Below are 16,959 nucleotides of genomic sequence, written 5' to 3' on the forward strand. Positions count from 1 at the left end.
CAGTGGGAACTTTAAAATAAACGGACATAATTATTAAATCAGATATGCGTTTCCTTTGACTTCCCTTTCACCATTAAAATGCCTTTTTTACCTTTCTACTATCTGAGCTACTTCAAGTGTCAAAATAATAATAATAAAAAGTTTACAGTTGAAAATATCTTAAAGATTAACTAGTCTAAGTACAATCCAATGAATTTTCCCCTTAAAGTAACTGGAATGCCAATGAAGACAACTTGTTCAAGATCACAAAGTTATCTAAGCAGACCTGGATTTAAAAATCCTGTCTTGAGACTAGTAATCAAGGACTTTTACATGTAGGTCATGGCTACTTTTGAGAAAATTTCTTCAAAGGGAGCAATTCAATACCCTCCATAAAGTACTGAACATTAAATAATGAAGAGAAAATTATTTCTTTTACTAAACCCAGCTATGCTAATTTGGACTTTAAACCTATTCCGTAACTTCCTATACTCAATAAAGCTCTTTTATACTTCATGATGAAAGGACTGTATACCCACATCTTCTCATGCTGTGGATATTATCCACTGGACAAATAACAGCAATTTGATGAGAACTGCTTATCCTTATAAAGCATAATAGCCTATTTTTATTGAATAACATACCCATTCCATAAAACTCTATAGTTTAAAAAAAAGCATTGTCATAGAGTGACATCAGCAAAAAGGTCCCTTGTCAGAAACACACACACCACACACCTGCCAGAATCAACTTTGTAAGAACTCTGGGATATAGTCACAGGTTTACAGCAACCAAGTAAACACTGAAGCAAGACAAAAGTTAAACAAGCCATGTAAGGAAATCTCTGTCAAATCACACGTTGGGCACAAGCTTAACCAAACAGAGCCTTTAGAGAGACCACACAAGACAAAGAATATGATTTTTTAAAATATGCTCAAACAGCTAAAGGAAATCACTGACAAAGAACTAAAGGAAATCAGGAGAATGATGTCTCAACAAATAGAAAAGTGCCAACAAAAAGACAGAAATTATAAAAAGGAACGAAACAGAAATTCTAGGGCTGAAAAAAGTATAACATCTGAAATGAAAAACTGATTAGAGGGTTTCATTAAACAGCAGATTTGAGAAAGGAGACGAATCAGCAAACTTTAAGATAGGTCACAACTGAGAGCATCTAGTCTGAAGAATAGAAAGAAAAAAATGAAGAAAAATTAACAGAGACTAAGAGACCTGTGGGGGACCATTAAGCAAATCAACATACAGAGTCTCAGAAGGAGAGCAGAGAATGGAGCAGAAAGAATACTTGGAGAAATAAAGGACAAAAACACCCCCAAATATAAAAAAAGACACAAATCTACACAGACAAGAAACTCAACGATTCTACTTCCAAGTAATGTTACATTCACAGGTACTCAACATCTTTTGGGGGAAAACAAACTGATAGCAAGTGGCTCCATCAATATCAGACAAAACGGGCTTCAAGTCAAAAAACTGTTAGAAGAGTCAAAGAAGGACACTGTATATTAATAAAAGAGTCAATCAATCAAGAAGATATAAGAATTATAAACCTATACATACCTAATATATGAAGCAAAAAATGACAGAATTAAAGGGAGAAATAGGTATTACTAAAATAATTTGGAAACTTCAATACCTTCAGTAATGAATAAAATAACTACTCAGAAATTCAAATAGGAAATAGAGGACCTGAGCAACACTATTAAAAAAAAATTAAACCTAACAGATATATAATACTTCACACAAAAACAACAGAATACACCGTTTTCCCAAGTACACACAGAAGATTCTCCAGAGTAGACCATATATTAAGCCACTCAAGAAATTTTAAAAGATTGAGGGACTTCCCTGGTGGTCCAGCGGTTAAGACACCGCGCTTCCACTGCAGGGGGCAAGGGTTCGATCTCTGGTCGGTTAAGACACCGCGCTTCCACTGCAGGGGGCAAGGGTTCGATCTCTGGTCGGGGAACTAAGATCCCGCCTGCCATGGGGTGTGGCCAACCACCACCACCACAACCACAAAACAAAAGAACAACATATCAGAAAACATGGGCTGCAGCAAAAGCAGTGTTCAGAGGGAAATTTATAGACATCAATGGCTACATTAAAATAGAAAAAAAAAAATCACATGTCTAATCAATAACCTAACTTCACACCTTAAAGAAAAGGGGGCAGAAAGGAGCAAACCAACCCAAAGCTAGCAAAACGAAGGAAATAAAGAGTAGAGCAGAGATATATAAGAAAATAGTAGACCAACAGAGAAAAATCAATGATGCCAAAAGTTAGTTCTTTGAAAAGATCAACAAACTTGACAAACCTTTAGCTAGACGGAGGGGAAAAAAAGAGGAGGCTCAAATTACCAAAAATCTGAACACACTTATAAGAAGTGAAGACACTGAATTAGTAATCAGAATCCTCCCAGTGAAAGAAAAGGCCAGGAGGAACCACTTCCCAACTCATTCTGTAAGGCCAACATAACTCTGATACCAAAGCCAGACAAAGACATCACAAGAAAACTACAGACCAATATTCCTGCAAACCAAATCCAGCACGTATTAAGACTATGCAGCACATTAAAACTACGATCAAGTGGGATGCATCCCAGGATTATGAGAGTGGTTCAACACACAAAAATCAACTGATGTAATATACCACATTAATAGAATGAAGGAAAAAAGAACCCACATGATCATCTCAATTGATGCAGAAAAAGCATTTGACAAAATCAACAAACTTTCAAGATAAGAACGCACAATAAACTAGGAATAGACTAGAACTTCCTCAACCTGATAAAAAGGCATTTATCAAACCCCTAGAGCTAATAAACTCACTGGCAAAAGACTGAAAACTCTTTCCCTAAGATCAGAAACAAAATAAGGATGCCCTTTCCCTCCACTTCTATTTAACACTGTACTGGAAGTTCCAGTCAGAGCATTAGGCAAGAGAGAAAAAAGGCACATAAATAGGAGGAGGAAGTAAAACTCCTCTATTTGCAAATGAAATGACCTTATTTCTAACGAATCTGCAAAAAAAAAAAAAACCAAAAATCTATTAAAGGTAATACACAAATTTAGCAAAGCTGCAGAATACAAGATGAACAGACAAAAATTACTTTCACTATACCAGCAATGAGCAATCCAAAAAGGGAGTTAAGAAAATGATTCCATTTACAATTCAATCAAAAAGAAAAAAGACTTAAATATTGCTAAAATGGCAATATTCCCCAAGTAGATCTACAGATTGAATATAATCCCTATCAAAATTTCAGCTTCCTTTTTTGCAGAAATTGAAAATGTGATCCTAAAATTCATATGAAAATGCAAGGCGCCCAGATTAGCCGAAACCATCTTAAAAGTGAATTGGAGGACTCACTTTGTCCAATCTCCAAACTTACTACAGAGCTACAGTAATCAATCAGTGCTACAGTGTGGGACTGGCATAAGGATGGACATAAAGACCAATGGAACTGTATTGAGAGTCCAGATATAAACCCATACATCTATGGTCAAATAATTTTTGACGTGGTTGCCAAGACCATTAACGGGGAAAGAACAGCTTCTTCAACAAATGGCTATCCACATGCAAAGAATGAAGCTGGACCCTTACCTTATACTATACACAAAAATTAACTCAAAATGGATCAAGGACCTAATTGTAAGAGCTAACACTAAGTAACTCTTAGAAATGAAGAAAATCTACAGAATGGAAAAAAATATTTGCAGGTCGTATATCTAGAGTCTAATATCCAGAGTATAAAAAACTCTCAATTTAACAACAAAAGACAAACCATCCAATTAAAAAATGGGCAAAGGAGTTGAACAGTTATTTCTCCGAAGAAGATATACAAATGGCCAAAAGTCACACAAAAAGATGCTCAATATAAGTCATTAGTGAAATGCAAATCAAAACCACAATGAGATTACCACTTCATACACACTAGGAATGGCTACAGTAATAATTTTTAAAATGAGAAATAACAAGTGTAGGAGAGAACGTGGAGAAATTGGAACTCCTGTACGTTGCTGGTGGGAATGTAAAATGGTGCAGCCACTGTGGAAAATATCTGGCAGTTCCTCAAAACAAATAAACATAGAACTACCATACTACCTGGCAATTCCACTCCTGGGTATATACCCCCAAAGCTGAAAACAGGTATTCAAACAAATACTTGTGCATGGATGCTCCTGACAGACAGTACGATCCACAAATGTGGAAACAAGCAAGATGTCTGTCAAACAATGAACGGATAAACAAAATGCAGTATATCCATACAATGGAATGTTACTCATAAAAAAAGGAATGTAGTACCTTTGGGACTGACATATACACACTGCTATATTTAAAATAGATAACCAACAAGGACCTACTGTATAGCACAGGGAACTCTGCTCAACATTCTGTAATAACCTAAATGGGAAAATAATTTGAAAAAGAATAGATACATGTATATGTATAACTGAATCACTTTGCTGTATGCCTGAAATTTAACACAACATTGTTAATAAACTATACTCCAATATACAAAAATAAAAAATAAGATTGTTTTAAAAATTCATTAAAAAAAAGGAATGAAGTACCAATAGGTATTAATACATGCTACAACACAGATGAACCTTGAAAATATTATGCTATAGGACAAAAACCAGACACAAAAGTCACATATTGTACAATTCCACGTACATGAAATATTCAGAATAGAGGTAAATTCAGAGTAATGTTTTAAGGTAACTAAGGTAAAAGCAAATTAATGTTTGTTAGAGGCTAGAAATGGGGGTGGGGTGGGAAATGACTACCTTTAATGGGTATAGGGTCTTTGGTGGGGACAGAGGTGATGGTGGCACAACACTATAAATGTACTAAATGTCACTGAATTTTATGCTTTAAAATGGTTAATTTTGTTACATGATTTTCACCTTAAAAAGAAAATACAAAGGGAAAAAAAGGAGCACTTCAGGTTCTCAGAGTAGAAACTGACAACAGAGGATAACCCACACATTAGGATAATCACGACAAGATAGAAAAGAACCAAGTTCTGTCTGTGTGGTGCTTCAAAGACAATTTGTAGTTGTTTCTCATAATAGTAGGTGACTTTGAAGAGGCTCCTTGATACATAAGTGATAAGAAGAGAAAAGAGCCACAGCAGCCCGGGTGAAGGAAGACACCAGGCAAGCCACCGCAGGCACAGTGAATACCAACCACGTTCTGGAAAGAGAAAGAAGGGACAAATCAAGAGTGGTTGATGCTATGAATTGAGATAAAAAGATACTGGTACTACTGGCAGGAATGTTTCTCCCAATTCTTCTAGGTACCAAAAGATGAAACATAAAGTAAATTTTCTCAATCCTAGAGCAACCAATAATCCTTTCAAAACAACCTGACATCAAATTCCAAAAGGTGATAGCCATTTCATCATGATAAAATACTTCAAGTCTTAAGGTTTATCCTAACATGACCTGGTCCTCCTTCAGATTGCCTCATTTTCCTAACTGAGGCTTAGAGAAATTAAATGACTTACCCAAGATTATAAAGCTAACACTGATTTGGGGTAAATAGGGAATAGTTGGTTGATAGGCTGGAAGAAACCAGAGTAAAAGTCTCATCTCTATTTATTTAAATATTTACATTTCTTTTGGGAAACTAACAAACCTTAAATACTTGTTAAGTGCCTAATATTTTTTCCGTTTTTCTAAACTTAGTCCTCATAATCCTGCCAAGTAATTATTATTTTTATAGATGAGGAAAGCAAGTAACTGACTTTCCCAAGCTCACATATTAAATCGTGGAGCTGAGATTTGAACTCAGGTATATCTAAGTCCAAAGTCTATGTTCTTTCTACTATACCACACCTAATCATATAAAAGAGGAATGGGAACGTGACAGTCCAAGAGCTTAATTCAGATTTGGTTCATTTCCACCCAGCCTTAGGTTCAGAGCCAAAAGAGAAGCTCACTTATGTAAGATACTGACCTAAAAGACGGCAAGAAGAATTACTTCAAGGAAGTGAATTCTTAACCTAAAACTGCATGTTTAGAACATTCACAGTATCACTACTCACAATAGCTAGCTAAAAAGTGGATCAACTGATGAATTGATAGATCAAATGGAGTATTTCCATACAAAGGAATGAAAATATTTATACATGCTACAACATGGATTAACCTCAAAAATCTTATGCTAAGTGAAAGAAGCCAGACTCAAAACAAAAAACCTCACATACTGTATGTACAAGTCTATATATAAGATGTCAGAAAAGGCAAATCTATATAGACTGAATTACACACTTAAAAATGTGTGAATTTTAAGGTATGTAAATTATGCCTCAATAAATATTAATAAAATATGCACTGCAGCACTAGTCATAAAGGCCAATAACTGAAAACTACCCAAATGCCCATCAATAGTAAAATGGATAAACTGTGATACATTCCCCCACAACGGAACACTACATAGCAACGAAAATAAACAATCTCTAACAAATACAACATAGAGGAATGTCACATACAGTGAGCAAAAGAGGCCCTACAAAAAGAGAACATAATGCATTATTCCATTCATATAAAATTCAAAAACTTGCACAACTAGTTTGTGCTGTTCAAAGTCAGAATGGTGGTTACACGTAGGAGTGGTTGATCATGTTCTGTTTCTTGAGCTGGGTAATGGTTATATGACTGGACTTGCCTTGTGAATATTCATGAAGCAGTACACTTCCAATAAGTGTACCTTTGTATACGTATGGTATGTCTTGAGCAGCCTATCAATCAGTAAATAAAATCACCTGTAATCGGGGGGGGGGGGGAGGGACCTGAGAAATAGCAAATGTCCTTCAATCAACTAATAGTTAAATAAACACAGACCATACATGTGTAGTAGTCATGGTTGGATGCCCACCAAGTCTCTAATTCATCTCTTCCTCTCTCCTTAAAGAATCAAATCCACTATTAAAAAGAGGGTAAGCTAACGGTTTTGAAAGTGTAGTTTGCAACCTCCTATGGGTCCCCAATACCCTTTCAAGAAGTTTTCAAGGTCAAAATTCTTCACAAAAAAACCTGTTGGGATTTTGATTTGGATTATACTGCATTTATAGATTGATATGGGGAGAAATAACATCTTAACAATATTGAGTCTTCAAACTCATGAACAAGGCACATCACTCCATTTATTTAGGTTTTTAATTTCACTCAGCAATGTTTTATACTTTTCAGTGTATAGGTATACTTCCTATCTTTTATCAGATTTATCCCTAAGTATTTTGTATTTTTGATACTATTGTAAAAGATATTTTAAAAATTTTATAATTTTAATTTTTTGTTGCCAATAGACAGAAATACAATTGATTTTTGTATGTTGATCTTATATCCTGTGGGGTGACTTCAAGAGGCCTTGCAGCTTCTGGACCATTGACCTGAGCCTACCATGACATGAAAATGCCTGAACTGAACGGCCACTGAGGAGAGGGACAACTGAGAAATAACAAATTTTTGTTATCTTAAACCACTAAGTTTTTGAATGGTTTGTTATACAACAATGCGTAAGAGTTTAGAGAGTCACAGTAAAGAAAATGGGGTTTAGAAATTCTCAAAGAGGTAAAGTTACAAACAAAATCAGTCAATAAGAAGGTAGGATGTAAGTTGGGAGTTCAGGATCAAAGAAGTAAGCCACATGCAAGGAAGCAGGCAGGCAAAAGACAGAACCTCAGTTACCTCTAAGGGAATTAACTGCACTGAAGCTAAAGGGGTATTTGCCTGGATGTAGTTAGATCAACCTGGCTAGTTTTAATTCAGAGGAGCTTGATCCTTCTTGGACTTACAAGGTCAGGGGTCATTAAATCAGAGCGAATTTCTTTTTGTCAGAGGTTCTCATCCACCCATGATCTCAGTGTGAGGATAATGTTATGCTTGCATGTAGAGACGGGTGTCTCTTCAGGGGTTTCAGATTCTTATATGCTGAGTGTAGGCTTGCCCACTCAGGACCTTAGGCTTCTTCTACTTCAGTTTTCTTCTACCAGAGCATTCTGTTGCAACTCTCAATTGGTTCTGGCAGGGAAAGGAATCTCAATATAAAATCACTGTTATATGTAACAGAATAAACTGTGTTGAGATGGTTCTGATATGTTGAATCATAATCAGCAAATCGTTATAAAGTTATTTTTCTATATGTAAGGGACAGAAAGACTCATTTACCTGAGTGATGAAACATCCCATAACTGAAAGGAGCTGATAATCAAGGCTTTCTAAGCCTATGTCACAATCCACATTAACCATAAATGAGGTATGTCTGCACTTCAGGAAGAACCACAGGAGGTCTGGATGTTTGAATTAGAAAAATGGTTTAAAGGTTATGGGGCATTCCCAACATGGAACAAGATGTTGAGCTGATCATTCTCATACTGAGAGAAATAATATGCTTCCTGTTACCTTAAGATAAAGGGCTAGGAAGGAAATAGGATAGATAAAATGCCTATCTAAAGTACTGTCAGCCTCTTGAGACGTAAGCATTATAATAGTCATAACTTGAGTTTCGGAAACCTGATCGTACTACTCTGTGTATTTCTATAATTAGCTCTACTTTGTTTTCCACAAATAATTAGTAAAGCCCATTTTGAAATATTAGCCAATCTCAGCAATATTAAAAGAAGTCAGGGAAAGCGAGTCCTTTTAAAAAAACTTATATTTAAGCCAACTTTAGAAGAGTATCATTAATACATGAAGGAGAGTCTTTTAGCTAAACCTGACAGCATATCTGAGGGTTAAGAATGGAAGTATCCATGCCTTTTTTTACTTAGAGATTTTTCTTCCAGAGTTCTTTTCTATTCAAAACTTATAGTATTTTATTTTCACTAGGAAACCAGGTTATCAACAAAGAAACTCAAAATGTTTCAAGAAAGAATTGTGAAGACAACGTTCTGTACATCCTTTGCACAGAAACCCAAATGGTAAAAATTAAAAAGTTAGATTTTTCTCGTTAGAGTGGGAAAAAAAGGTGGGAATTCCTGTTCTGTATATTAAAGGATGACATAAATATTGTTTAAAAATACTGGAAATGAGAGGATAAGAAAATTGTTTAAAAATACTGGAAATGAGAGGATAAGAAATAATCAAAGGTATTCCAACTCAGGAAAACAGAAACACTCTGATGAAATTAAAGCTATTAAAGTTATTAACTAGATAAGGCAAATAGTCAAAACTTTAAACAATCTAAGTAAATTCATAGATCTGTTATGAACTCATTTGGTGATTCTGTCTAGGCAATCTTTTCCAAACATCACTACTCCCTAACAGGAAGAGTAACTAAAAACAGTAAAATGATTTTGAATAAAAGATGAGACCCAAACTTTTATACAATCAAATTTTCAGGCACCCAGGATTCCAAACTGTTTCCCATAAGCTCTAATTTCATGAGCTATTCTTTAAAGGGAGGAAAAAAAAAAAAAAAGGAGGGGGTGTCTTATAGGTAATTGCTGCATATTTTGGTATTTACATTGCATAGTACCCGAAATCAAAGTCTCTGAGAAGTCCTGCAATAAATAACTTCGATGACTCAAACACTGCCCACATTTATTTGACTATGTAATATTTGTTATTATTCCATGAAACTCTTGAAACATTTAATAAAGATTAAGATACTACTGTCTCCTTTTTTACGATTTATCTTGGGCAGTTCTGGTTGGAGGTTTGAAAAGTGAAAGAAATTAAAATTAGCAGACTAAGTAACACTGGGATTATTAATAATTACATTTAGTCAAACCATTCCTTTACTTCATTACCTTAAGTATAACACTGGTTCAAAACAGAGACCAGAATGAAAACATAAAGCCAAGTTAAAATGGCATTAGCCAGGCTCCATCCCTCAGAATTTCTGCTAACGTTCTTGGAAGCTCCACAATGACGATGATAATCTCTGGCAGTGGTAAACCAAGCTTTCATGTTTTAAGCGATCACTTGTTGAATGAATTAATAAACACTATTCTCAAAGCAACTTTCCATTCTTTTACATATACCCATCAGGGTTAAATAAATATAGTAGGAACAGGAACCTATACTAATATGTTTCTTTACTATTATTTCAGCTTGAAAACGAACATGGCACTTTGCAATTTAGTAATTTAGAAACAACAGCAAGCTGTTTTTTTGTGTGTGCCAAGTCATTTATTCAAACATGTCCAAAGTTCTTATCTTTAGTTGAAGGACAGCACATAATTTCAAGTTGTTTGGAGTAAATAAGAGTAAAAACAATCCTGAAAACATCTTTTCAATGTTAAGAAAACAAAAAGATAGCTGTACCTTTAGAAAATCAACCTCTATTTCTTTATTCACTGATCTAGTTGTATAAGATAAGATATACTTATGTACCTATAGATACTGTTTATAGAGTTGAACAGCCACCGTAACAAGTAAACTAATGCAGAGACTGAGATGGGGGTTGGAGAGTATTTCTTTGAAATTTTACAAACTTAACAACAGCTACCTTTTATTGAGTCCTTACTGGATTCAGTGTACTGGATTATTTGCAATAAAAGGAAGAACCTGAATTCAAACCCTGAGCTCTAACTCTAGATCCAGAGCATTTAACTAGTGGATTAAAGTGGGATTGACTGAGACTGAATTAACCACAATGCAGTTTTAATCTCTCCTCAACTGCAAAACTGTACATAATATGCCAACCTCTGGTTTAAGAAATTGACACAAACAGTGATTAATTTATCTCCAGCAGGGTTCAAAATTTCCACCACATTCTGTGAGCTCACTTCAAGACAACCCAAAATAATTTCTTTAGACATAGTCTTTAGTCACAGGAGGTAATTTTAGCTCTGATAAAGGCAGGTTGCAGTTTTTGTTTTTTGTCTTAATAGAAACTGCTCTGGTACTTGACTGCCACCTGTCTCTACATTTTCCCCTCATCCTAAAATTTCCAAAATGATCTCTGATTAAGGAACACAAGACTTTCCATTCTTGGCAGACATATTCTAATTTCCAAGTATCAACAGCAACAAAATCCAAAACTTGCTAAACAAAATAGTCATGCAAAACTTTCTACACAAAAAACTTGCCTAGTACAAAATACTTACGCCTGGTATACTATGAAATATTAGCCTTAGATTCTAAAATTCAGAGAAAAAAGAAACCTGGTCACTGACGTCTAATTATTTACAAAGCAGCCACCAATTCAAGTTACTGGTTCCTAACCACACTGTCATTCTTCTCAATGGCATAAATTCAGGTTTTACACTTGCCTTATACATATTTGCAAAGCATTCTTTGTAAGAAAAAAGTCTACAGTAAGAATAATAAATATTTATGTTATATATATATACATAATGAATTAACTGATCAATCCTTTAGGACTGGACCAAGATCAGACACTGTAAATGAAATATGCTTAAAAGTATCTTTGTTCCAGTTTTAAGAAGGACGCTGTGTATCTGAATGCAGCATCAAGGAACACAGCCAATAACTAGGGAAAAAGAATTTAATAAATGAGCAACTGGCCCAACATGACAGGGGCAATTTTAATAACCCAATCTGCAAAGCCAGAATAGTCTTTTTAAAAAAGCATTTAAAAGGATAAAGTGAACATCAGCTTCCCTTCATAATCCAGATAAGCAGAAGAGTACATTTAATACATATATTTGGTTTACTATTTGAAAGACCTAATGACCCGATTTAATTATTCACCAGGCTAAAATCTTAGAAAACTTTTCTCTTCATATTCTTCAAACTGCATTTATAACATGAGTCTCTACAAGTATCAAGAGTTTGTCTATACTTTACTCTGTATAGTGTATATCATTCCTCTCTGTTACTTTACTGAAAAACCAAATAGTTTTAAAAATTGCAATAAAGTGACATCAAATAATCTGATTTCCCATTATTAGGTTTCTAAATAATGCCAGAACGTTCCACTTGCCCAAACCTGCTGTTAACTTAAATAGGTTCTATCTACTCCAGTAATTCTTTACTAAATAAAAGTCACTTTTAAATAGGAACAATTTGAATTATTAGGCTGAAGCTCATTCTAATTTCTATCAGATTGTAAAGCAGTCATGTAATATACATGAGGTAACAATGACTCAATCTTACCTTTGTCAGATGATACTTTTTCTATGCATCTGAAAGAAAAGAGAATCAAATATTAAATGAATAATCTTGCACACTTTCTTAAAACACAAATATTTACCTCTTTCAAGTTCATCTCCAGAGTGATGCAGAAAACATCTAGAGTAGTACTGTCCAACAGAACTTTCTGGAGTGATGAAAATATTCTACATCTGCACTGTCCAATACGGTAGTCGCCATGTGGCTACTGAGTGCCTAAAATAGCTATGTAACTGAGGAACTGAATTTTCAGTTCTGATTAACGTAAATTTAAATAGCCACAAGTAGCTATCATATTTGACAGCACACAGCTAGAGTATCATTCAAAAGTTGTTTTTAACTGTAAAAAGATATTAATACAAAGAAAATATTGCTAATTTTGTTGTATTAAATGGTCATAAGAGAAAAATGTCCTTATTCTACACAAATGCAGTAACTTGGGGTGAAATGAAATAATGTTTGAGATTTCCTCTAAAACACTTCTACTGAAAGAAAAAGAGGGGGAAGAGGGATAAAGATAGCAAGCATGGCAAAATCTCAATTGTTAAATTTAGGTGATAAACACTGGGGTTTCACTGTACTATTTCTCTACTTTGTGTTTATTTAACAATTTTCATAATAAAAATTTAATGAACCTAAAAGAAAACCCTAACATTATTCATTTATTAAACCCAAGTCAAAATCTATTTCTAAAAAGGCAACAGACTGGACCTCAGAAATAAATGTAACTTGCACTTTACAAATTAGATAGGAACAGTAAAGAGGCTAATGTGTAATAAACTACTGGCTAAAAAAAATGTCATCCCCATGTTTTTAATTCAGGAAAATTTCTATCACACATAACTGTTGAGTACGGTATAATGAATCCCCTCATAGCCATTACCCACATTCAAAGTTGACATGTCTTGGATCTTTACCATAAAGATGCCACACAGCATCTCTGAGCAGTACAAAGTTTTCTCTTTTTCTCTGAAAGCAAACCTAACACAAATGAAGACTCTTATGTTACAAAAGAATATCTAAGCAAATACAGAAGTGATAGCATAATATAAATATTCTGTTCCCTTTAGAAAGACTAGATATTTTCTCATACCATTTTTTTTTAAAAAAGCTTGGTATAATAATTTTAAATTATGTTATTAATGTCCCAATTAACAACTAACACAAGAATACTGCTAATCATGTTAACTCTAAATGAAAAGTACAGAAACAATTGTTAGATCTTGAAACACTATACAATTAACTTTCTGAAAACCTTCTGGAACGGTTCAATGTTTCTTTTACCACACTGATCACTGTTAAGAGGAAAACTCAGGATTTCAGGCTTAAATACAATTGAAGCCTTCTCCAAAGAGTCATAAAAGTTTTTCCAATTCAGAATATTACTGCCTCTTCATTCTCACTATTATGACCACTGCCTTTTCCCTACAAAAGCAGCAAGAAGGTATCATGCAAAGGTTTACTACCATTTTACTTTCAGCAAGAAAATAAACCCAAAATGGAACTCCATATACCAGAAAACAGAGCAGTATTTGTTTCCTTCATTTGTAACCCATCTGAGCCTGTAGGTTTACCTCCAGTAATATTCAGTTTTAGCCTATATTCCCTGTGGTGAGGAAAGAACACCTTTCCTCAACAGCTAAATGAGAAATTTAAAAAAAAGTATTTAAGTGTTAAATTCTGAAATGCATCAGATAACTAAAGGAATTATTATCACATGGGAGAAAGAAAATAAGCCTTTTGCATTTAAAGTAGTCTTATTTTAACAATTATATTGTTTCCATATTAGCAGAAAGCAAGAACGTTTTAACTTATGAATCAGCAATAAGCTGGAGTGTGGGTGTGTGTGTATATATATAAATTCCCATATACATACATATGTATATATATATACACAAACACACACATACACATTTTTAAGTTAGATGAGTACATAAACATCTGTATTTGAAACATAAGAATCTTAACTCTGGAGTTTACTGGCTAAAATACAGCAAATGAAAAGCCTAATTCTTAGTACTGATATATAACCTTTCTTCGAATTTGGTTTATCTTTCCTTACTATTAGCCTTTAAGTTTTAATTTATAATGATTATAGATTTAACTTCATGCCTTTTTCTTGAGCACATTCACTGAAAAATTCTTTATTTCCCTTCACAAAGAGTTCCTACTCTTTTCATTAATTTCTGAACATTTCAGTGCAAACAGAAAAGTTGTTATAAGCTTAGGCAAGTTTCTAAAAACGATAATTGTCATCTAACTATAAAGCTCATTTCACAAATCATAAATTATCAACTAAAGATGAAGAAGCATATTTAAGGAGATTAAGTGACTTGCCCAAGGTCACTTAGTAAGCAGTAGAAAGCAATGTTTTTTCCTCTGTTATTTTGCCTTGTAAGAGGAAAAGAGGTTACACTCAATCCAAGTCTCTGTATTTACTGACATTATTAAGCTAATATACACTTTGCTGTCTCTTCTATCAAGAGAGACAAATGCAGGTTAAACAGCTGATGACTGGGAATTTATTGGGGGAAATGTTATTTGGAAAGTAGGGCTGAATCAAGGTGAGAACGCACTAGACCAGGGTTTAGTAAACTGCAATGTCTTAAAGGATTGTTTCTCACTTAACTAGTTTTAAAATTTATTTTATCATTCTGAAAACCTGTAAACCATGCACACATTTGACAAACCTCCACTAATCAATGCATCTTCCTCCTTTACTGAAAAGTCCTTGAGGATAAAGTCCATGTCTCATTTTCCTTTATAAACCCTGGGTCAACACAGTACCAGGACCAGTTACTGCTCAATCAAGGTTTGAGCTGAAATGCTTTAGTTCTTTGATTTCCAGGGCATGCAGTAAATTGAAAATGTGTAACCAAAAAATTATTACAATGAAAATGTATTGTAACAATCCAATCAAAACTGGATAATTTAATATATATATATAATAAGAGAGCGTTCTGAAGCTAAGCGAAGGTAAAAGAACACTACTACCTTTTATGATATTGGGTGAGAGAGAAAGGGACTTTAAGAATGAAGACTATTCTTTCCTCCCCACAAGGAATATTGTGGAGAAAAAAACTGAAGGGGTTTAATTAAGTCATCTTCATCCAAGTTCAACTACTGTAACATTTATAATGTGGAAATAAAAAAAGACTCATTAGCACTTTTTTGTCAAGAGTCAGGGAACGTAATAAACCATGACAGCCAGTAAAACTACCACTCTAGGTATAATTATCTTAAGAGATCATTTCTATAAGTAAAACTGGTGGATCAGTGGGAGGGAAATGTGGCAAGGAGATATAGGTATATTTAACTTTCAAATGGGTAGATGAAAATAGAAGGGAATTTAAAAAATATATATTAAGTTATTAACCTTCCTGTGTACAGTAATACAAAAAGAATTAAAAATCCAATTTCACAGAATTTACATGAAAAAGACCACTACACACTAGTTTTACCTCTACCACAGACATCACTGCTCAAAACAGTAACTTTTAGTAAATATTTCCTACATATCATTCTTTGTGTTAAGTGTTACACATGGTGTACTTAAGTCTCACAAACGCATCTCATAGAGATTAACATTATCTCCTATAGATAATAAAATTGAGGCACGAGCAGTTTAATTTGTCCAAGGAATTTATATCCAAATAAGGCTAATGATATATCTTTTCAAATTTATGAGATTAAATACAGAAGCTTAAATTTTTTGTGACCATGAAATTCATTTACAGCAATTAGAATTCTAATTGCAGCTGAACCATTTGTAAGTACATATTTTTGTTGTCCACAGAAAGTTTACACAATTCTCTAAATTATGTTAATTTAAATAACATTCAATAATTTTTTTTTAAACATTCAATAATTTGAAAGCACATATAATACACAATATACCTTTGAATTTTGTTTCTCTTTCTGAGAGTCTTCTAAGACAAGCATGCTAAGGTCACAGACTTCACTCTTGATTTCAGTACAGGAGTGTTTCAAATCTATCGGGTCTGTACAAGCAAAATATTGCCATGCTCTCTGCTGGGGAGGTAGGGTGGTGGTGGAGGTCGGGGGGCATTTAAAACTGATTTCTCCCCCCACCTTCAACTTTCCCTGCTTTTACTAATTTTTTTCACTTGAAAGTCAAAAGACACAAATGTCTTCAGTAACGAATTCAATGGCTAATGTGATTAATTTCTAGAATTTACAAACACGTGTGCTTCAGTATTTTCAGCATAGAAACATTTTAATAAACAATTTAAAATATTTATATTTCTGGTCAACTGAGTTTCTCTATGATCTCTAGGTAATAAAGAAATTACTTTCAGATTATTCTAATTTTTAAGGACGAAGTCCCTACATTAAAACATATGCAAAAACAAACACATAAGCTACTTGTCAAAAAAAATGAAAGAAAACGCATCTCATTACATGAAAGGCTCTACACTTAAAATTGGCAAGCCACGTTTTACCCAACTACTAAGTCCCAGGCTTTTAAAACGAGTGAAAAGTGATGTGAAAATTCAGTAGAGTGAAAAAAACTACATAACGATACTAGTACAACTGGCTCTGGAGCTAATTAATGGGACGGGGGGGTGAGGGGGACGACACAATTTTGAAGGCTAAGATCTAAGCTCATGCTGTAGATTTCCTAATGGGGATGTGATGTAATACTGGAGAGCCGCCCTAAGCAGGAAAGGGATAGGCTGACAAAGGGAGCGCAGATGCCAGAGTGCGGGAGAAGCCTGAGGCGGCAGGGGAGAGGTGGGTCACTAAGGAGCAGAAGAAGTGTATCTTACAAAGGACGCCTTCAGGGAGTGGGGAAGTGGCCGGACAGACAGGCAAGGGGGGCGGAGGAAGCCAGAGAGGAGTGATAAGA

The 16,959-nt window shown here is 34.4% G+C and overlaps 2 protein-coding genes across 4 annotated transcripts in view; one reads left to right on the plus strand and one right to left on the minus strand.

Annotated features, from left to right (window-relative positions):
* The window catches only part of ZFP91 (ZFP91 zinc finger protein, atypical E3 ubiquitin ligase), a 31,022-nt gene that overhangs the window by 13,448 nt on the left and 615 nt on the right, over positions 1-16,959 (minus strand). For all 3 annotated transcript variants that reach the window (XM_082341200.1, XM_082341199.1, XM_082341198.1), the window contains exon 2: positions 12,075-12,103. In XM_082341200.1, coding sequence (XP_082197326.1) covers positions 12,075-12,103 — 29 coding nt within the window. The remainder of the gene's footprint in view (positions 1-12,074; positions 12,104-16,959) is intronic.
* The window catches only part of LPXN (leupaxin), a 49,108-nt gene continuing 44,260 nt past the window's right edge, over positions 12,112-16,959 (plus strand). The window contains exon 1 of the mRNA XM_082341220.1: positions 12,112-16,844. Within this exon, the coding sequence (XP_082197346.1) occupies positions 16,805-16,844 (40 nt within the window). The 5' untranslated portion in view covers positions 12,112-16,804. The remainder of the gene's footprint in view (positions 16,845-16,959) is intronic.

Source organism: Balaenoptera borealis (genome assembly GCF_965194805.1).
Source record: "Balaenoptera borealis genome assembly, chromosome: 11".
NCBI lineage: Eukaryota > Metazoa > Chordata > Mammalia > Artiodactyla > Balaenopteridae > Balaenoptera > Balaenoptera borealis.